At 41.0% G+C, this 23,441-nt stretch overlaps 1 protein-coding gene across 2 annotated transcripts in view; it reads right to left on the minus strand.

Moving 5' to 3' along the window:
• LOC111962476 (guanine nucleotide-binding protein G(i) subunit alpha-1-like) overlaps positions 1 to 23,441 on the minus strand; it is an 87,298-nt gene that overhangs the window by 15,371 nt on the left and 48,486 nt on the right. For both annotated transcript variants that reach the window (XM_070443083.1, XM_070443082.1), the window contains 4 exons: positions 12,040 to 12,168; positions 11,682 to 11,811; positions 8,044 to 8,197; positions 7,557 to 7,748 (listed from right to left, as the gene is read on the minus strand). In XM_070443083.1, the coding sequence (XP_070299184.1) occupies positions 7,558 to 7,748; positions 8,044 to 8,197; positions 11,682 to 11,811; positions 12,040 to 12,168 (604 nt within the window). In that variant the 3' untranslated portion in view covers position 7,557. The remainder of the gene's footprint in view (positions 1 to 7,556; positions 7,749 to 8,043; positions 8,198 to 11,681; positions 11,812 to 12,039; positions 12,169 to 23,441) is intronic.

Genomic DNA, 23,441 nt, shown 5'->3' on the forward strand with positions numbered 1-23,441 from the left:
GTGCGGGGTAGAAGTTAAAGACAACCTGAGGTTTGATATAAAAAACATTTGGAATGTTTTCACGACCATTTCGGATACTTTTGGGGATTTGTCGAACGGAACAAGGCTTTGGTTTCCTCAAAATATTGCGCAAACCAAATGGCGGTGTTTTGTATAAAAGTAAATTTATCGAACAAAAATAACATTTGTTGTGTAACTGGAGTCTCGTGAGTGGAACCACCCGAAGATTATCAAAAGGTAAGCGATTCATTTGATTGCTTTTCTTACTTTCGTGACCATGCTAGCCAAGCTAATATAAGGCTAATGTTATAGCATTGAAAGCTACACTCACAAATCTTGGATTCTTTCGCTGTAAAATATATTTTCAAAATCTGACACGATAGGTGGATTAACAAAGCTAAGCTGTGTTTTGGTATATTTCACTTGTGATTGCATGATTATAAATATTTTAATAATATTTTTTAATCTGAACGTTTGGAAATTTCCGTCTTCCTTTCAGGACCGGAATGAGGCTGTCGTTTTTTTCATCATGACGCACAACCCAAATGGCGTTTTTTGTGATAAAAGTAATATTTATCGAACAAAAAGAAGATTTGTTGTGTAACGGGATCTCGTGAGTGGAAACGTCCGAAGATTACTTAAGGTAAGCGATGAATTTTATTGTTTTCACACTTTTGTGACTATGCTAATTTGGGGTTAGCTGATGTAGCATTGAAAGCTACACTCACAAAAGCTTGGATTTCTTTCGCTGTAAATATTTTTTCAAAATCTGACACGATAAGTGGATTAACAACAAGCTAAGCTGTGTTTGGTATATTTCACTTGTGATTGCATGATTATAAATATTTTTAGTAATATTTTTGACTGTGGCGCTATGCTATTCAGCGGTTGCTGATGACAATTATCCCGATACCGGGATGGGTGGTTCAGAAAGGTTAACTTCTTTGGGGTAGGGGGCAGTATTTTCACGTCCGGATGAAAAGCATGGCCAGAGTAAACGGCCTGCTACAAAGCCATAAAAGCTAGAATATGCATATTATTAGTAGATTTGGATTGAAAACACTGAAGTTTCTAAAACTGTTTGAATGATGTCTGTGAGTATAACAGAACTCATCAGGCAGGCAAAAACCTGAGAAGAAATCCAACCAGGAAGTGGGAAATCTGAGGTTGGTTGATTTTTAACTCAGCTCCTATTGAAGATAGTGGGATATTGGTAATGTTGTACTTCCTAAGGCTTCCACTAGATGTCAACAGTCTTTAGAACCTTGTCTGATGCCTCTACTGTTTAAGGGGCCGAAGGAGAGAGGAATGAGTCAGGTCTGCCATGAGGTGACCATGCGCATTCACGTGAGAGCGAGCTCTGTTCRATCGCAATTCTGAAGACAATGGAATACTCCYGCTGGAACATTATTGAAGAATTATGTTAAAAACATCCTGAAGATTGATTCAATACTTCGTTGGTCATGTTTTTACGGACTGTAATATAACTTTTTAAACTTTTCGGCCATACTTTCCGCTGGACCTGCCCGCGCGTCGTGAGTTTGGAAAGTGTACTGAACAAGGAGGAATTTGGACATAAATGACAGACATTATCGAACAAAACAAACATTTATTGTGGAACTGGGATTCCTGGGAGTGCATTCTGATGAAGATCATCAAAGATAAGTGAATGTTTATAATGTTACTTCTGACGTCTGTTGACTGCATAATATGGCGGATATATTTGTGTCTTGATTGGGCTTGATTGGGCTCTGAGCCCCGACTCAGATTATTGCATGGTTTGCTTTTTTCGTAAAGCTTTTTTGAAATCTGACACAGCGGTTGCATTAAGGAGAAGTGCATCTAAAATTCCATGCATAACAGTTGTATCTTTTAGCAATGTTTATTATGAATATTCCTGTAAATTGATGTGGCTCTCTGCAAAATCAAAGGATGTTTTGGAACTTCTGAACGTAAGGCGCCAATGTAAACTCAGATTTTTTGATATAAATATGAACTTTACCGAACAAAACATACATGTATTGTGTAACATGAAGTCCTATGAGTGTCATCTGATGAAGATCATCAAAGGTCAGTGATGAATTTTATCTATATTTCTGCTTTTTGTGAATCCTCTCTTTGGCTGGAAAAATGGCTGTGTTATTCTGTGAATAGGCACTCACCTAACATAATCGTTTGGTTTGCTTTCGTCGTAAAGCCTTTTTGAAGTCGGACACTGTGGCTGGATTTACAACAAGTGTATCTTTAAAATGGTGTAAAATACATCTATGTTTGAGGAATTTTAATTATGGGATTTCTGTTTTGAATTTGGCGCCCTGCAGTTTCACTGGCTGTTGAAGAGGTGGAACGCAACCGTCTCACGTACCCTAGAGAGGTTAAATGGTTTCAGAAGGTCAGGGAAAGGAAATATTTTAATGGTGTCGAATGCTCTGTATCCTGACTCTGGTGAGGCCTGATCAATCTCACTAGAAATGACAGAAAGAGGTGGGATGTAATTATAAAATGAACGAGAAACACCAGTCTCTATTCAAATTGTACCATTACTGTTGTAATTCTAAGTTGATTAGTTATTCGAATTAGTTTATTTTGATTTAACATGTTTTTGAATCATGTGTTCGAAGGGAAAAATTACCAGTTTTCTGGGGTCCTGGTCTTTGGGTAAATCTACAAATGTACTTTGTTCAGTCTGCATATAGAAGAAAATATATACGTTAAGGGATGACAGTTACTCCAAATGGGGTATGTCATGTGAAATGCTGATCATTTTTTTTGTTTCCATACAAATTTCACCAGAATGGGATTTATTGAGTGTTGGATTTCTGCGAGGGGTTAGGGTGATAACTTTCTGATCTGGTAACTCCGAGAGATCGCCAGTAAAATAAGATAGTATGAACTAATTTTGAAAAGGGTTTTAGTAGTAACAGTATGTTATGCTCTTTAACCTTTTCTTAATAACATATCTATGACAAATGTCAATGTAATAATTCATGCTTGCCTGGATTTCCTGAAACAGAAATTGAACTAAACTGTTGTTCTGATCTGTGCTTTTTTGAGGTTATCATCATGGAAGGTGACATCAAATCGTGTCTTAATGCATGGTAGGAATAATTTGACCACAAACAGTGTGTGTGAACCTCAAAACCCTCCCTAACCGGCTGAAGAAAGAGCGACAAAGGCGTGCACTGTGAAAGCGACTTAACACTTCTGAGTCCGAGCCATGAACCGCGGCAAGAGTGCTGAGAGCGCGTGTGGAGTGAGCGTGAAGAGAGAGAATGGCTTAGTTTATTATGTTTATTAGGTTATTAGGTTATTATGTTTATTAGGTTTCGTGGAACATCAGAGTGATAAATGTTCCAGAGGGATTGATGTATATTGACTAATTGATTTGAGAATGTTGTAGTATGTTTAAAACTAAAGTGCATTAAGAGGAGTAGTGACTGTGTAAATACACTTAGGTCGAGTCATTAAAACTCATTTTTCAACCACTCCACAAATTTCTTGTTAATAAACATTAGTTTTGGCAAGTCGGTTAGGACATCTACTTTGTGCATGACACAAGTAATTTTTCCAACAATTGTTTACAGACAGATTATTTCACTTATAATTCACTGTATCATAATTCCAGTGGGTCAGAAGTTTCCATACACTAAGTTGACTGTGCCTTTAAACAGCTTGGAAAATTCCAGAAAATTGTCATGGCTTTAGAAGCTTCTGATAGGCTAATTGACAACATTTGAGTCAATTGGAGGTGTACCTGTGGATGTATTTCAAGGCCTACCTTCAAACTCAGTGCCTCTTTGCTTGACATCATGGGAAAATCGAAAGAAATCAGCCAAGACCTCAGAAAAAAAATTGTAGACCTCCACAAGTCTGGTTCATCCTTGGGAGCAATTTCCAAAGGCCTGAAGATACCATGTTCATCTGTACAAACAATAGTACGCAAGTATAAACACCATGGGACCACGCAGCCATCATACCGCTCTGGAAAAAGACGCGTTCTGTCTCCTAGAGATGAACGTACGGTGGTGCGAAAAATGCAAATCAATCCCAGAACAACAGCAAAGGACCTTGAAGATGCTGGAGGAAACAGGTACAAAAGTATCTATATCCACAGTAAAACAAGTCCTATATCGACATAACCTGAAAGGCCGCTCAGCAAGGAAGAAGCCACTGCTCCAAAATTGCCATAAAAAAAATCCAGACTACGGTTTGCAACTGCACATGGGGACAAAGATTGTACTTTTTGGAGAAATGTCCTCTGGTCTGATGGAACAAAAATAGATCTGTTTGGCCATAATGACCATCGTTATGTTTGGAGGAAAAAGGGGGAGGTTTTCAAGCCGAAGAACACCATCCCAACCGTGAAGCATGGGGGTGGCAGCATCATGTTGTGGGGTTGGTGTTGGGACAGCGTTGGTCTGGTCCACACACAGTACTCCTTACAGCACCTGCAGCGGTAAAGATAGTCATGTCTCTCCTCGTTGGGTGCATAGTTCTCACGAGAAGTTAGGTCCAGCGGCATAATGGGTGAGCTTGAAGACATGACAGAGGACGCGGAGCTAAAAAGAGAGAGACTAGATTCCACTGTAAACATGCAAATGGGTTGGGTCTAGGAGCTACTTAATCACAGTTGGGTTGGGTTCGCTGCTTTATTGGTTAATGCATCATATGAAAGAGGATATATGTTGGGGTAATTGTACTCTAAACATTTTGAAGACATTGGTGTGAAAGCATATGCAGTGCTGAGTTACCTCGTGCCTATCAAATGGCAATGAAGGAGATGGGGAACAAAGTGAAAATGACATGGCTTGGGAACACCTCTCGGAACCTGGGGCCGAAAAGGGGAAGACTGGGCGAAAGCATTAAGAGGCTTTTTAGGGCTTTCATTTTTGTGGAGTCCAGCAGAAAAGTATCCTGGAGGCATAGAGTCAGGTGAAGAGAGAGTGGGAATTGTCATGGTCTCAGACTTTGGTTTATGCATATATAATTATGCATAGCTTATCACATTGTTAATACTGTTATGTTTTGTGTTTCTCATTGCTTTGCAAGTCTTGTGCTCTTAGGAACCAGAAGGAGAAAGTGGAGAAACTAAAAGCAGCTCAGCTGAAGTGAAGGAAGTCACCAGCTTCAGCTGGAATGCCATTCTGTTGTGTGATGAGAGATAGAACAATCTTATTTCTGTGATCACACCTTACACAGAGGCCATCTGACTTTTTAAACTTCACGGAAAGAAGTTGAAAACCTGAACCAAGACCAGAGGTTCCCCGTCCAGTGATCCCAGGGGACCAGGTTTACATCCGAGTGTTCCGGAGGAAGTGGAACAAGCCAAGGCGAGAGGGTCTCTACAAGGTGGTCCTAGCAACACGAATAGGTGGAAGGAAGCACCACGTCATAACATCTAAACCACTGCACCAAAGCTCCATGGGTGATCGAACGACCATTGAGCCCGGAGGGAACGGAAGGAGAGGATGCTGATACTCCAGGCAGGAGTCCGGAGGGAACGGAAGGAGAGGATGCTAATACACCTTATCACAGCCATTAAACTCTAACTGTTTTAAAGTCACCATTGGCCTCATGGGAAAATCCCTGAGCGGTTTCCTTCCTTTCCGGCAACTGAGTTAGGAAGGACACCTGTATCTTTGTTGTGACTGGGTGTATTGATACACCATCCAAAGTGTAATTAATAGCATCACCATGCTCAAAGGGATATTCAATGTCTGCTTTAAAAAAAAAAAACATCTATCAATAGGTGCCTTTCTTTGTGAGGCATTGGAAAACCTCCCTGGTCTTTGTGGTTGAATCTGTGCTTGAAATTCATTGCTCGACTGAGGGACTTTACAGGCAATTCTGTGTGTGGGGTACAGAAAAAGTCATTCAAAAATTATGTTAAACACTATTATTTCACACAGAAAGTCCATGCAACTTATGTGACTTGTTAAGCAAATTTGACTCAAGACATTTCCGTTGTACATTTGTTAATTTGTACAAATTTCTAAAAACATCATTCCACTTTGACATTATGGGGTATTTGTGTGTTGGCCAGTGACACAAAATCTAAATGTAATTCAGGCTGTAGTAACAAAATAAGGAAAAAGTCAAGAGGTGTGAATACTTTCTACAGGTACTGTAGATGAGTAGAGGAAACCTGTACCGTAATTGCTGGACTATTAAGCGCACCTGAATATAAGCCGTACCCACTGAATTTTTTTTAAATATGTATTTTGTACATAAATAAACCGCACATGTCTATAAGCCGCAAGTGCCTCCCGGTACATTGAAACAAATGAACTTTACACAGCCTTTAAACGAAACACGGCTTGTAACAAAAATAAATAGGCTTTTAAACGAAACAAGGCTTGTAACAAAAAAAAAAAAAAAATAGCAGTAAACAGTAGCCTACCAAGAAAGTCAAACTTCATTGCGGTGGCGATTGTTTTGGCTTTCAGTCGGATCTGCACAGTTGAAACACCTTGGCCGTCTGCTCTCTGTGTGTTGACCCAGTCTTCAAGCTCATTTTCTAGTTCGGGCCATCTGCTTTTCTTCTCTGAAAGCTTTTGTTGTCTTTTTGCACCGAGTCAGTTCCTCACGCTGCTGTTTCCAACGTCTTATCATCGACTCATTAAGGCCAAGCTCCCGTGCAGCAGCTCCATTTCCTTTTCCAACAGCCAGATCGATCGCCTTCAACTTGAAAGCTGCATCATATGCATTTCTCCGTGTCTTTGCCATGATGAGGGTGACAAAATGACTACCGTAATCAGAATGATGGGAAGTTTGAGCGCGCTCGATTTACGTCACATTATGTGACGGTGCTCAGTTTTTTGGCGGCGTGAATCTTGTGAGAAAAAAAATAATATATATCATAAATTAGCCGCGTCATTGTATAAACCGCGAGGTTCATAGCGTGGGAAAAAAGTAGCGGCTTATAGTCCGGAAATTACGGTAATTATATTTGCTGACACGCTGAACCAGTACACTAACTACTAGCTATGTAGTAAACCATGCCCCTTTGCGAACACGCCTTCTGCGATGTTGGTTACAAGGCGGTACTTATTCCAAGTGTTTGACATGGGGTAGGGAACCAGTAACTTTATGATCAAACTTTATCAGTGTAGAAGCAACTGTAATTTTTCATACTTTGATAGTTCTACTTTGATCTGGTGTCTTCCAAGTATCATCAAATTTCATGAAAAACATATTGACTGTTCGGAACCTTTATTACAACCTTTCTGTTATTACTGCACGTAATTAATTGCCTTTTATGAACAGAGTATTTATAACATTACGTTATACACGCTAAGTTATATTTAAGCAATAAGGCACCTCGGGGGTTTGTGCTATATAGCCAATATACCACGGTTAAGGGCTGTTCTTAGGCACGACGCATCACGTCGCAAATGTTATAAATGCCTTACTGCTATTATAAACTGGTTACCAAAGTAATTAGAGCAGTAAAAATAAATATTTTGTCATACCCGTGGTACACGGTCGGATATACGGCTGTCAGCCAATCAGCATTCAGGGCCGAACCACCCAGTTTATAATTATGTTTTGCCTACCCTAGAAGAGGCCACAGTCCTTCAGGTTGTTCTTGATGATGACGTCGGTGACTGCGTCGAAGACAAACTGCACATTCTTGGTGTCGGTGGCACAGGTGAAGTGGGTGTAGATCTCCTTGGTGTCCTTCCTCTTGTTCAGGTCCTCAAACTGACACTGGATGTAGGCCGCCGCCTCCTCGTACGTGTTGGAACCTGGGAGAGACGGGGCAAGGAGAAAGTGAGCGAGATAAATACCTATAAGATTAGGTATTTTAGGGATGTACTGTCTGTTTTTCCTTCACCATTAGGAGTTCCTGAGATGTTAAACACTTTTCCAGGTGTTGCGAGATCTAATAATATGCACAACGCGACTGCAATTAAGACGACTTGGAACGCACTGTGTGTTCGAGTCGATTGATCTGAGCAAGACTTCAGATTCACCAGAATTTTGAATTCAAGATGATTTGTAGATAGAGTAACAGATGGTGTGTGTGTGTGTGTCTCTTACCTGCGTACTCCGGGTAACAGATAGTGAGAGGACTCTTCTTGATCTTCTCCTCGAACAGATCCTTCTTGTTGAGGAAGAGGATGATGGAGGTGTCTGTGAACCACTTGTTGTTGCAGATGGAGTCAAACAGCTTCATGCTCTCATGCATCCGGTTCTGAGGGACAGAAAGACAACCACACAATGCTTTTAGTTACATGTCCAGTGGTCCCATTATAGCCTGGTCCCAGATCTGTTTGACCCGACTTGCCGGGAAAATGACCATTGTATTGGCAAGACAGCGCAAACAGATCTGGGACCAGGCAGGCTCGTCTAGGCTTGGACGRGTACCGTATACAGTGGCTTGCGAAAGTATTCACCCCCCTTGGCATTTTTCACATTTTATTTCCTTACAACCTGTAATTAAAATATATTTTTTTGGGGTCTATATCATTTGATTTACACAACATGCCTACCACTTTGAAGATGCAAAATATTTGTTTTATTGTGAAACAAACAAGAAATAAGACAAAAAAACTGAAAACTTGAGCGTGCATAACTATTCACCCCCCCAAAGTCAATACTTTGTAGAGACACCTTTTGCAGCAATTACAGCTGCAAGTCTCTTGGGGTATGTCTCTATTAGCTTGGCACATCTAGCCACTGGGATTTTTGCTCATTCTTCAAGGCAAAACTGCTCCAGCTCCTTCAAGTTGGATGGGTTCCGCTGGTGTACAGCAATCTTTAAGTCATACCACAGATTCTCAATTGGATTGAGGTTTGGGCTTTGACTGGGCCATTCCAAGACGTTTCCCCTTAAACCACTCGAGTGTTGCTTTAGCAGTATGCTTAGGGTCATTGTCCTGCTGGAAGGTGAACCTCCATCCCAGTCTCAAATCTCTGAAAGATTGAAACAGATTTCCCTCAAGAATTTCCCTGTATTTAGCGCCATCCATCATTCCTTCAATTCTGACCAGTTTCCCAGTCCCTGCCGATGAAAAACATCCCCACAGCATGATGCTGCCACCACACTTCCCCGTGGGGATGGTGCTCTCGGGGTGATGAGAGGTGTTGGGGTTGCGCCAGACAGTGTTTTCCTTGACAGCCAAAAAGCTAAATTTGTCTCATCTGACCAGAGTACCTTCTTCCATATGTTTGGGGAGTCTCCCACATGCCTTTTGGCGAACACCAAATGTGTTTGCTTATTTTTGTCTTTAAGAAATGGCTTTTTTCTGGCCACTCTTCCATAAAGCCCAGCTCTGTGGAGTGTACGGCTTAAAGTGGTCTTCTGGACAGATACTCCAATCTCCGCTGTGGAGCTTTGCAGCTCCTTCAGGGTTATCTTTGGTCTCTTTGTTTCCTCTCTGATTAATGCCCTCCTTCCCTGGTCTGTGAGTTTTGGTGGGCGGCCGTCTCTTGGCAGGTTTGTTGTGGTGCCACATTCTTTCCATTTAAAAAAATTATGGATTTAATGGTGCTCCGTGGGATGTTCAAAGTTTGATATTTTTTTTATAACCCAACCCTGATCTGTACTTCTACACAACTTTGTCCCTGACCTGTTTGGTGAGCTCCTTGGTCTTCATGGTGCCACTTGCTTGGTGGTGCCCCTTGCTTAATGGTGTTGCAAACTCTGGGGCCTTTCAGAACAGGTGTATATATACTGAGATCATGTGACACTTAAATAAAGTCCACCTGTGTGCAATCTAACTAATTATGTGACTTCTGAAGGTAATTGGTTGCACCAGATCTTATTTAGGGGCTTCATAGCAAAGAGGGTGAATACATATGCACACACCAGTTTTTCATTTTTTAAATTTCACTATTTTGGGTATGTCCATTATATGAAATCCAAATAAAAATCTAATTTAAATTACAGGTTGTAATGCAACGAAATAGCTAAAACACCAAGGGGGATGAAAACTTAAAAGCACTGTATACCATATACCTGGGAATTTTGCTTATATATTTTTTCTTCTTCAAAACAATTTCTTTTAAGTTTATTAATACATTTTTAGCTACTTTAAGTTAATACCTGCAGTCAACTTGTGCATTAAATTAGGAGATTACTTTACAGTGTGATGCTTTGTTCCCAGAACAGTTTTTTAATTTTATTTTTTACTTCACCTTTATTTATCTAGGCAAGTCAGTTAAGAACAAATTCTTATTTACAACGACAGCATACCGGGGAACGGTGGGTTAACTGCCTTGTTCAGGGGCAGAACGATACATTTTTAACCTTGTAAGCTCAGGGATTGATCCAGCAACCTTTCGGTTACTGGCCCAACCACTAGGCTACCTGCTGCCCCAGTTGAGCCAGTCAGGTGTTTGTAAATAGCACAATGAGAGAAAGCGGAAGCTGTCAAGTCCAGCTGTCTATTTGGTTTAACTTGCTAGTTCGCTAAGTAAGTAGCTGAATTAATAAGGAGACCGGGCATCATACAGTGTTAGCTTTCTGCAGTGTTTGAGAAGTCAAAGCGCTTTGGATGAGTTCTGTACAGCTGCCACTGCCATCTGGATTTTCTTGCGTTTTTTCTGCTCCTCCTGCTCCGCCCCCCTCTTCTCAGAGCAGAGCAGGCAGGCCCGTTGCCCTAGCGACTCCAGACAGACACAGCATGTACACATGCTGCTCCAGAGCCAGTGCTGAGCTTCCTTCAGACAAGCATGCCTCAAAACTATAATTTTCAATGTGTGCCAGTCGCTTGTAAAAGTCCAAACTCACCCAAAATGACATTCGGTAGCTACTAACTATACTTATATAACCTCATGAGCTGGATTGCCTGTTTAAGAAATTTGTTTATTTCCATTTGCGCTCATTAGCCTGTTTAGCTAGCAGCCTCTATGGAAACTCACTAGTACTTGTGCTAATTTTGTTAACATTCTGGTACAAGATGCCCAATGGTCTATTCCCACTTTTAGTGCCATCTTGTGTACTAAAACAGTAATACCGTAAATCCCAGAAGAGAGAAGGACGGTATGACGATAAGAAAATATGGATACCGCCCAACCCTCGGCTAGCCCCAGTCTCCCAAGAAGGGAAATTCATCCGGTTGTGTGTAACACACCATACAAGTACATTATTTGAAATAAAGAACTAACACAGCACAGGTTTTTAGAAATGCATATAACAGATATCACAAACGTTGCTACGGTTATGTAATTTGTCTTTGATGCAATAAAGGGAGGAAAATGTGAAACTCAATCCATGTGAATAAATATACACTTGTTTTATATGAGAGATCACTTGGAAAGGGGGATACCTAGTCAGTAGTAAAACTAAATGCATTCAACTGGAATGCGTCTTCGGCATTTAACCCAACCCTTCTGAATCAGAGAGGTGCGCGGGGCTGCCTTAAATCGACATCCAGTGTCATCGGCACCCGGGGAACAGTGGGTTAACTGCCTTGCTCAGGGGCAGAATGACAGATTTTTACCTTGTCAGCTCGGGGATTCAAACCAGCAACCTTTCGGTTACTGGCCCAACGCTCCTACCCGCCAGTAAGGGATGAAAAATGTGCAAAGCATGAGAAAGTGTAGGAGGGGGATGAGGAAAGGATGAAAATGAACAAGGGACAAGGATGACAGAGGGATAGTGCACAATAACAATGACTGATGAGCAGGGGCTGAGAGAGATAGAATGAGGGCAAGGGAGGGATGAATCTCACCATCTCCTCGTCCTCGGCCAGGACCAGGTCGTAGTCACTCAGCGCCACACAGAAGATGATGGCAGTGACTCCCTCAAAGCAGTGGATCCACTTCTTCCTCTCGGACCTCTGACCCCCCACGTCAAACATCCTGGGGAGGAAATATAAATATAGACTTAGCATGTACGCGCAAACACACATGGAAACTCAAAGTATTTTCAAACATCACACTACTCATTAACACTACAGCCAGCAAACTTCAGCCCTGAACTAAACACTCTAGACTATAGAGGGTGACGCACACCCAGTGGGTGTCGTGAGTTGGCTTAGACTATTGAGATAGAGTGTGTACACTAGAGACTAAGGGTCTGTGTCTCACTTGAAGTGGAGGTCTTTGAAGGTGAAGTGCGTCTCCACAATGCCGGTGGTCTTCACCCTGGTCCTCAGCACATCCTGCTGGGTGGGTACGTACGCTCCGTGGGATATCCTATTCAGGTCATTCAGATAACTGAGAGAGAAAAGGCGGAAGGAGAGAGTAGGAGTGAGATGAGGGGCGGGGGTGGATAGGGAGGTCTGTCGTAGTTGCAGTTGTGTGAAGGATGTTAGTGTACTCTGAAGCAGGAGTGTGTGTGTGTGCGCAAGGTTCTCCCCAAAGAATGTAAGAGGATCACAACAACTCCTTGTGGGCTTGTCTGCGCCACCATGTAAAAACCTCCCCTCTGAAAAAGATCATGTCCGAAAGTGCCCTGCATTTCTAATATACAGTACTAGTCAAAAGTTTGGACACACCTACTCATTCAAGGGTTTTCCTTTATTTTTACTATTTTCTACATTGTATAATAATAGTGAAGACATCAAAACTATGAAATAACATATGGAATCAAGTAGTACCTAAAAAGTGTTAACCAAATCAAAATATATTTTATATTTGAGATTCTTCAAAGTTCCCACCCTTTGACTTGACAGCTTTGCACACTCTAGGCATTCTCTCAACCAGCTTCATGAGGAATGCTTTTCCAACAGTCTTGAAGGAGTTCCAACATTTGCTTAGCACATGTTGGCTGCTTTTCCTTCACTCTGCGGTCCAACTCATCCCAAACCATAGCAATTGGGTTGAGGTTGGGTGATTGTGGAGGCCAGGTGCAGCACACCATCACTCTCCTTCTTGGTCAAAAAGCCCTTACACAGCCTCAAGGTGTGTTTTGGGTCATTGTCCTGCTGAAAAGCAAATGATAGTCACACTAAGTGCAAACCAGATGGGATGGAGTATCGCTGCATAATACTGTGGTACCCATGCTGGTTAAGTGTGCCTTGAATACTAAATAAATCACAATGTGTCACCATCAAAGCACCCCATACCATCACACCCCCTCCTCCATGCTTCACGGTGGGAACCACACATGTGGAGATCATCCGTTCACCTACTCCGCATCTTGCAAAGATTTGGACTCATCAGATCAAAGGACAGATTTCCACCGGGCTTATGTCCATTGCTCGTGTTTCTTGGCCCACACAAGTCACTTCTTCTTATTGGTGTCCTTTAGTAGTGGGTTCTTTACAGAAATTTGACCATGAAGGCCTGATTCACACAGTCTCCTCTGAACAGTTGATGTTGAGATGTGTCGGTTAACTGAACTCTGAAGCATTTATGTGGGCTGCAATCTGAGGTGCAGTTAACCTCTCTGGGGTAGGGGGCAGTATTTTGACATCCGGATGAAAAGCGTGCCCAAAGTTAACTGCCTGTTACTTAGGCCCAGAAGCTAGGATATGCATATAATTGGTAGATTTAGATAGAAAACACTAAAGTTTCTAAAACTGTTAAAATTATGTCTGTGAGTATAACAGAACTGATATGGCAGGCATAACCCCGAGGACAACCCCCCCCCCCCAAAAAGTCAGCTTACTACTATTTTCAATGGCTAGTACTATAATTATAAGCCCAAGTACTCCCAAATTGCAGTTCCTAGGGCTTCCACTAGATGTCAAGTCTTTAGAAAGAGTTTCAGGCTGGTTTTTGGAAAAATGACCCAGAAATTGTACTTTTTCTAGGTGGCTTCTATTTTGGCTGTAGTGTTTCCAAGAGCGTGGAGGAAAGCGTGTTCTTTCTTATCTCCGGTAATGAACATACTATTCTCAGTCTTAAATTGTATAGTTTATTTGCGTATTAGGATACCTAAGGTTTGATTATAAACGTTGTTTGGAAAAGTTTATTAGTAACATTTGGGATTCATTTTGTATGCATTTTGATGGAGGGAAACTGAGGGGATTATTGACTGAAGCGCGCCAGCTAAACTGAGTTTTTATGGATAAAAATGACATTATCGAACAAAAGGACCATTTGTGATGGCACTCCAAAAGGTCCCAGTTACAACAGAAGATCATCAAAGGTAAGGCATTTTTTATATGACTATTTCTGACTTTTGTGTTGCACCTGCCTGGTTGAAATATGATTTTCATGTGTTTGTATGCGGGGTGCTGTCCTCAGATAATCMTATGTTTTGCTTTCGCCGTGAAGCCTTTTTGAAGGCCGGATTAACAAGAAGTTAACTTCTTGTCAATACGGGGGCGCTGTTTCCACTTTGGAAAAAATCATGCCCAAATTAAACTGCCTCATACTCTATTCTAGATCGTACAATATGCATATTATTATTGGATAGAAAACACTCAAGTTTCTAAAACTGTTTGAATTATATCTGTGAGTAAAACAGAACTCATTTTGCAGCAAACTTCCAGATAGGAAGTGAAAAATCTGAAAACGATGCTCTGTTCCAGGACCTGCCTATTCAATTGCCTAATATTTATGGCTATGCATGCACTTCATACGCCTTCCACTAGATGTCAACAGGCAGTGGAAGGTGGAATGGGGTGTCTAGCTTGATCTGAGGTCGAACAAGAGCTCTTGGAATGACGTGTCCAGAATTTCCTTTCTCTACCTAGGCGCGGGAAGCACCTCCATATTGTCTTATGATAAGCGTTCGGTATACACGGCTAATATCTCCGGCTCTGTTTTTATTTGATACATATTAGAAAAACATCATAAAGTAGGTTTTTTCAACCGAGTTTCATCAGTTTATTCAACGTTTATTGGACTGATTGGAATTTTCCGTTCTTTGCGTCGAGAGAAGATGGGCATGTTTCGCGCCACATGGCTAGCTAAGGTTGCTAATTCGACAGAAGAAATGGACATTCTAAAACCAAACAACGATTTATCCTCGACCTAGACTCCTTGTACAAGATTCTGATTGGAAGCTCAACAAAAGTAAGAACAATTTATGATGTTATTTCGTATTTCTGTGGAAAATGTTATTCCTATTCTCTGCGTTTTGCGGGCGCTGTCTGCAATAACGCAAGCTGTTTTTATGGGAAAGTTATTTTTAAAAATCTAACACGGCGGTTGCATTAAGAACCAGTGTATCTTTCATTTTTAAGTATTTTTATGTAAAGTTTATGATGAGTTCTTTGGTCAGATTAGGTGAGTGTCCAAACTAGCTCCGGCCATTCTGGTGAATCGATGCTACATATTCACAATGTATAACCACGGTTTGCAGCTCTAAATATGCACATTTTCGAACAAAACATAAGTGTTTGATAACCTGTGTTATAAGACTGTCATCTGATGAAGTTGGTCAAGGTTAGTGATTATTTTATATTTTGCTGGTTTTTGCGAATGCTATCTATGGCGTGAATAATGCGGTTGTGTGTTTGGCTATTGTGGTAAGCTAATATAATGCTATATTGTGTTTCGCTGTAAAACACTTAAATCTGAAATATTGGCTGGATTCACAAGAGGTTTATCTTTCCATTTGCTGTCACCATGTATTTTTCATAAATTGTTTATGATGAGTATTTAGGTATTTCACGTTGCTCTCTGTAATTGTTCTAGCTGCTTTGGTGATATTTTTGATGTAGCTGCAATGTAAAACTATGATTTATACCTCAAATATGCACATTTTCGAACAAACATACATTTATTGTATAACATGTTATAAGACTGTCATCTGATGAAGTTGTTTCTTGGTTAGTGACTAATTATATCTCTATTTGGCGGTTTTGTGATAGGTTAATTTCTACCGCATAGGTAGCTTCTAGGACACGTTCCGCTAGTGGAACCCCCTCCACAACATTCCGCTGAAAGGCAGCGCGGGAAATTCAAAAATATTTTTTAGAAATATGTAACTTTCACACATTAACTTCTTATGGCTGAAGGGGCAGTATTGAGTAGCTTGGATGAAAGTGTGCCCATATCAAACTGCCTCTCCTCAGTCATAGTTGCTAATATTTGCATATTTTTATAGTATGGATAGAAAACGCTAAAGTTTCTAAAACTGTTTGAATTATGTCGTGAGATTAACAGAACTCATATTGGCAGGCAAAATCCTGAGTTGAAATCAAAAAGAAAGTCAGAAATCTGAGCTTGCATGTATTCACCAGAGTCCCTAAAGAATCCCTTGAGCTATGAATGATTGTGCACTGCCTAGGGGTTCCACTAGATGTCAACCATCAATAGAAATTATTGAGACTTCTATGATGTTGTGGGACAGATGAGAGCAGAATCAGTCAGGTGTCCATCAAGCAGCCATTTTCTGATCATGCTTTTTCTCGTGGAAGTCACTTGCGTTCCATGGCTCACGAAGACAAGAAGGAATACTCCGGTTGGAACTTTATTGAAGCTATATGTTAAAACATCTAATGATTGATGTGTACTTAGTTTGAAATGTTTCTTCGACCGGTAATATCACTTTTTTTGAAGTCTTTGTCCGATATAACGCTGACCAGAATTAGCGTTTGGATATGTAAACCAGACCGCGTAACAAAAGAAGTATTTGGACATAATAATTTTTTTCGACACAAACAAACATTTATTGTGGACCTGGGATTCCTGGTGTGCTTTCTGATGTAGATCATCAAGGTAAGGGAATATTTATCATGTATTTTCGTGTTTATGTTGACGCCATCTTTGCAGCTGTGGTATTTTACTTTGAGCGCCGTCTCAGATTATAGCGTGCGTTTCTTTTTCCGTAAAGTTTTTTTGAAATCTGACACAGCGGTTGCATTAAGGAGAGGTATATCTATAATTCCATGTGTATAACTTTTATTATCATCTATATTTATGATGAGTATTTCGTTGAAACGATGTGGCTATGCAAAGTCACTTGATGTTTTTGCAACTAGTGAATCTAGTCGCCTCAATGTAAACTCAGATTATTTTTATATAAATATGAATTTAATCAACAAAACATGCATGTAATTGTGTAACATGAAGTCCTATGAGTGTCATCTGATGAAAATAATCGAAGGTTAGTGATTCATTTTATCTCTATTCTGGTTTTTGTGAAGCTACCTTTAGCTGGGAAAAATGGCTGTGATTATTGTGGTTTTGTGCTGACCTAACATAATCGTTTGTAGTGCTTTCGCTGAAAAGCCTATTTGAAATCGGACACTTTGGTGGGATTAACAATAAGATTACCTTTAAAATGATATAAGACACATGAATGTCTGAGGAATTTTAATTATGAGATTTCTGTTTTTTGAATTTGGCGCCCTGCACTTCGACTGGCTGTTGTCATATCGATCCCGTTAACGGGACTGCAGCCATAAGAAGTCAATACATACATAAAATCAATACATAAGTATATATTTTTAAACCTGCATATTTAGTTAATATTGCCTGCTAACATGAATTTCTTTGTGTCACTTCTCTTGCAACAGAGTCAGGGTATATGCAGCAGTTTGGGCCGCCTGGCTCGTTGCGAACTGTGTGAAGACTATTTCTTCCTAACAAAGACAGCCAACTTCGCCAAACGGGGGATGATTTAACAAAAGCGCATTTGCGAAAAAAGCACAATCGTTGCACGACTATACCTAACCATAAACATCAATGCCTTTCTTAAAATCAGTACACAGAAGTATATATTTTTTAAACTTGCATATTTAGCTAAAAGAAATCCAGGTTAGCAGGCAATATTAACCAGGTGAAATTGTGTCACTTCTCTTGCGTTCATTGCACGCAGAGTCAGGGTATATGCAACAGTTTGGGCCGCCTGGCTCGTTGCGAACTAATTTGGCAGAATTTTACGTAATTATGACATAACATTGAAGGTTGTGCAATGTAACAGGAATATTTAGACTTATGGATGCCACCCGTTAGATAAAATACGTAACGGTTCCGTATTTCACTGAAAGAAAAAAATATTTGTTTGAGATGATAGTTTCCGGATTCGATCATATTAATGACCTAAGGCTCGTATTTCTGTGTGTTATTATGTTATAATTAAGTCTATGATTTGATAGAGCAGTCTGAGCGATGGTAGGCACCAGCAGGCTCGTAAGCATTCATTCAAACAGCAATTTTGTGCGTTTTGCCAGCAGCTCTTCGCAATGCTTCAAGCATTGCACTGTTTATGACTTCAAGCCTATCAACTCCCGAGATGAGGCTGGTGTAACCGATGTGAAATGGCTAGCTAGTTAGCGGGGTGCGCGCTAATAGCATTTCAAACGTCACTCGCTCTGAGACTTGGAGTAGTTGTTCCCCTTGCTCTGCATGGGTAACGCTGCTTCGAGGGTGGCTGTTGTCGATGTGTTCCTGGTTCGAGCCCAGGTAGGAGCGAGGAGAGGGACGGAAGCTATACTGTTACACACAATACTAAAGTGCCTATAAGAACATCCAATAGTCAAAGGTATATGAAATACAAATCGTATAGAGAGAAATAGTCCTATAATTCCTATAATAACTACAACCTAAAACTTCTTACCTGGGAATATTGAAGACTCATGTTAAAAGGAACCACCAGCTTTCATATGTTCTCATGTTCTGAGCAAGGAACTTTAACGTTAGCTTTCTTACATGGCACATGTTGCACTTTTACTTTCTTCTCCAACACTTTGTTTTCGCATTATTTAAACCAAATTGAACATGTTTCATTATTTATTTGAGGCTAAATTGATTTTGATGTATTATATTAAGTTAAAATAAGTGTTCATTCAGTATTGTTGTAATTGTCATTATTACAAATAAATACATTTTAAAAATCGGCCGATTAATCGTTATCGACTTTTTTGGGTCCTCCAATAATCGGTATCGGCGTTGAAAAATCATAATCGGTCGACCTCTAGTAAGTATTCAAGTAGGCCTATTTTATGACGTTTCCACTGGATCAGAGCATGACATTTTTCCCCTTTTACGTTGAGTGGTTATCGAAAAGGGAGAGAGCTGGAAATATTTTTCAAAATCATTGAGGAACAATTGTCATTCTCAATGAATTTAAAAACAGACTTACTTTGCCTCATACAGCAAGAAAACATTCCTTTGAGAAGCTCCACAGCTCATTTTTGGTGTTGCTTAAGCCAATCAGAAATACTATCAGATCCCCAAATGGGCACATCTATATGCCTATATTTGTGAGCAGGTCATGCAGCCTACAGGCCTACTTCTATACGCAATCCTTACTCAACATTGATAAGAGCGCTCCAAACGAAAGACAATGACTAAATTCACAAAACTCATAAATGGAATGAAATAAACCAAAACTTGTTTTCACAAGTGTTAGCATACGGTCTGCAAACAACGTGTCCACTCCGACAATGAGATTGGTAAAAGACTGGAATAATATATTGAATGCTTTAACAGAAATGACCGTAACCAAACAAACATTGTAGATTAGAAATGAAAAGAATTAACGGTAAATGTACTACTACTGATGTGTGTAAATAGGAAATTGATAGACTAACAATCAAACAATTCACACAAGGAAGTTACGAAAAAATGTGTGTGCACAAATTGGTGGGAGAGAGCAAATTCTGGAGAGACATGCATTGTGCAGCAGATACAGAAGAAGAGAAGGTAGAGGAGTGAGTGAAAGGATGATCAGTCCCCAGGAAGTTTAGTTTTACTCAATTTTTCACTCAGCTGCCAGCAGCCTGTTCTGTAAGCTTGCAATGAGTCACTTGTCCACGGAGCAGGAGAGGAAGCCCGAGCGGAAAGGCGACAATGCGAATCATAGGACGCGGAAAGGGAGGAGAGTAGGGTCGAAGAAGCAGAATCAGGAGAGGTGACCGGCTGAGGGAGAAGGATTTAGCAAAAGGGAGAGATGATAGAATCACTTTTTATAGCTACTGTTTACAGGCCTCCTGGGCCATATACAGCGTTCCTCTCTGAGTTCCCTGAATTCCTATCGGACCTTGTAGTCATAGCAGTCATAGCAGATAATATTCTAATTTTTGGTGATTTTAATATTCATATGGAAAAGTCCACAGACCCACTCCAAAACGCTTTCGAGGCCATCATCGACTCAGTGGGTTTTGTCCAACATGTCTCTGGACCTACTCAATGCTACAGTCATACTCTGGACCTAGTTTTGTCCCATGGAATAAATGTTGTAGATCTTAATGTTTTTCCTCATAATCCTGGACTATCGGACCACCATTTTATTACGTTTGAAATCGCAACAAATAATCTGCTTAGACTCCAACCAAGGAGCATCAAAAGTCGTGCTATAAATTCTCAGACAACACAAAAATTCCTTGATGCCCTTCCAGACTCCTTCTGCCTACCCAAGGACGTCAGAGGACAAAAATCAGTTAACCACCTAACTGAGGAACTCAATTTAACCTTGCGCAATACCCTAGATGCAGTTGCACCCCTAAAAACGAAAAACATTTGTCATTAGAAACTAGCTCCCTGGTATACAGAAAATACCCGAGCTCTGAAGCAAGCTTCCAGAAAATTGGAACGGAAATGGCGCCACACCAAACTGGAAGTCTTCCGACTAGCTTGGAAAGACAGTACCGTGCAGTATCGAAGAGCCCTCACTGCTGCTCGATCATCCTACTTTTCCAACTTAATTGAGGAAAATAAGAATAATCCAAAATTTATTTTTGATACTGTTGCAAAGCTAACTAAAAAGCAGCATTCCCCAAGAGAGGATGGCTTTCACTTCAGCAGTAATAAATTCATGAACTTTTGAGGAAAAGATCATGATCATTAGAAAGCAAATTACGGACTCCTCTTTAAATCTGCGTATTCCTCCAGGGCTTAGCTGTCCTGGATCTGCACAGCTCTGCCAGGGCCTGGGATCGGGAGAGACACTTAAGTGTTTTAGTACTATATCTCTTGACACAATGATGAAAATAATCATGGCCTCTAAACCTTCAAGCTGCATACTGGATCCTATTCCTACTAAACTACTGAAAGAGCTGCTTCCTGTGCTTGGCCCTCCTATGTTGAACATAATAAACGGCTCTCTATCCACCGGATGTGTACCAAACTCACTAAAAGTGGCAGTAATTACAAGCCTTGAAAAAGCCCAACCTTGACCCGAAAATATAAAAAACTATCGGCCTATATCGAATCTTCCATTCCTCTCAAAAAATTTAGAAAAAGCTGTTGCGCAACTCACTGCCTTCCTGAAGACAAACAATGCATACGAAATGCTCAGTCTGGTTTTAGACCCCATCATAGCACTGAGACTGCACTTTGTGAAGGTGGTAAAATACCTTTTAATGGCGTCAGACCGAGGCTCTGCATCTGTCCTCGTGCTACTAGACCTTAGTGATGCCTTGACACCCATCGATCACCACATTCTTTTGGAGAGACTGGAAACCCAAATTGGTCTACACGGACAAGTTCTGCCTGGTTAAGATCTTATCTGTCGGAAAGATATCAGTTGTCTCTGTGAATGGTTTGTCCTCTGACAAATCAACTGTACATTTCGGTGTTCCTCAAAGTTCCGTTTTAGGACCACTATTGTTTTCACTATATATTTTACCTCTTGGGGATGTTATTCAAAAACATAATGTTAACTTTCACTGCTATCGCGATGACACACAGCTGTACATTTCAATGAAACATGGTGAAGCCCAAAATTGCCCTCGCTAGAAAGCCTGTGTTTCAGACATAAGAATGGATGGCTGAAAACGTTCTACTTTTAAACTCGGACAGAACAGAGATGCTGTTTCTAGGTCCCAAGAAACAAAGAGAATTCTGTTGAATCTACATTTATCTTGATGGTTGTAAAGTCGTCTCAAATAAACTGTGAAGGACCTCGGCGTTACTCTTGACCCTGATACTCTCTTTTGACGAACATATCAAGACTGTTTCAAGGACAGCTTTTTCCATCTACGTAACATTGCAAAAATCTGACATGTTCTGTCCAAAAAATATGCAGAAAAATGTATCCATGCTTTTGTTACTTCTAGGTTAGACTACTGCATGCTCTACTTTCCGGCTACCCGGATAAAGCACTAAATAAACTTCAGTTAGTGCTAAATACGGCTGCTAGAATCCTGACTAGAACCAAAAAATTTGATCATATTACTCCAGTGCTAGCTTCCCTACACTGGCTTCCTGTTAATGCAATGCTGATTTCAAGTTTTACTGTTAACCTATAAAGCGCTACATGGGCTTGCTCCTACCTATCTTTCCGAGTGGTCCTGCCGTACATATCCACACGTACGCTACGTCACAAGACGCAGCCTCCTAATTGTCCCTAGAATTTCTAAGCAAACAGCTGGAGCAGGCTTTCTCCTATAAGATCTCCATTTTTATGGAATGGTCTGCCTACCCATGTGAGGAGACGCAGACTCGTGTCTCAACCTTTATGTCTTTACTGAAGACTCATCTCTTCAGTGGGTCATATGATTGAGTGTAGTCTGGCCAAGAGTGTGAAGGTGAACGAAAGGCTCTGGAGCAACGAACCGCCCTTGCTGTCTCTGCCTGGCCGTTCCCCTCCACTGGGATTCTCTACCTCTAACCCTATACAGGGGCTGAGTCACTGGCTTACTGGTGCTCTTTCATTGCCGTCCCTAGGAGGGGTGCGTCACTTGAGTGGGTTGAGTTACTACGTGATCTTCCTGTCTGGGTTGGCGCCCCCCCTTGGTTTGTGCTGTGGTGGAGATTTGTGGGCTATACTCGCCTTGTCTCAGGATTGTAAGTTGGTGGTTGAAGATATCCTCTAGTGGTGCGGGGGCTGTGCTTTGGCAAGTGGGTGGGGTTATATCCTTCCTGTTTGGCCTGTCCGGGTATTCATCGGATGGGCCACAGTGTCCCTGACCCCTCCTGTCTCAGCCTCCAGTATTTATGCTGCAGTAGTTTTGTGTGGGCTAGGCCAGTTGGTTATATCTGGGTACTTCTCCTGTCTTATCCAGTGTCCTGTGTGAATTTAAGATGCTCTCTCTAATTCTCTCTTTCTTTCTTTCTCTCTCTTGGAGGACTGAGCCTAGACCATACGTCAGGACTACTGGCATGAGACTCCTTGCTGTCCCAGTCCACCTGGCCTTCTGCTGTTTCCAGTTTCAACTGTTTCCTGCAGTTATGGAACCCCTACCTGTCCCAGACCTGCTGTTTTCAACTCTTAATGATCGGCTATGAAAAGCCAACTGACATTATTCCTGATTATTATTGACCATGCTTGTCATTTATGAACATTTTGAACATCTTGGCCATGTTCTGTTATAATCTCCACCCGGCACAGCCAGAAGAGGACTGCACCCTCATAGCCTGGTTCCTCTCTAGGTTTCTTCCTAGGTTTTGGCCTTTCTAGGGAGTTTTTCCTAGCCACCGTGCTTCTACACCTGCATTGCTTGCTGTTTGGGGTTTTAGGCTGGGTTTCTGTACAGCACTTCGAGATATTAGCTGATGTACGAAGGGCTATATAAAATAAACTTGATTGATTGATTGATTGATAGAAGACATGATGATGAAATATATATATGCGAGCGCGATAGAGAAGGTTCATGACCATCTGGGTAAGGGCTAAGATTGGAGAAAAAGAAACAAAGTAGTGA

This window comes from Salvelinus sp. IW2-2015, linkage group LG4q.1:29 (assembly GCF_002910315.2).
Source record: "Salvelinus sp. IW2-2015 linkage group LG4q.1:29, ASM291031v2, whole genome shotgun sequence".
Classification (NCBI taxonomy): Eukaryota; Metazoa; Chordata; class Actinopteri; order Salmoniformes; family Salmonidae; genus Salvelinus; species Salvelinus sp. IW2-2015.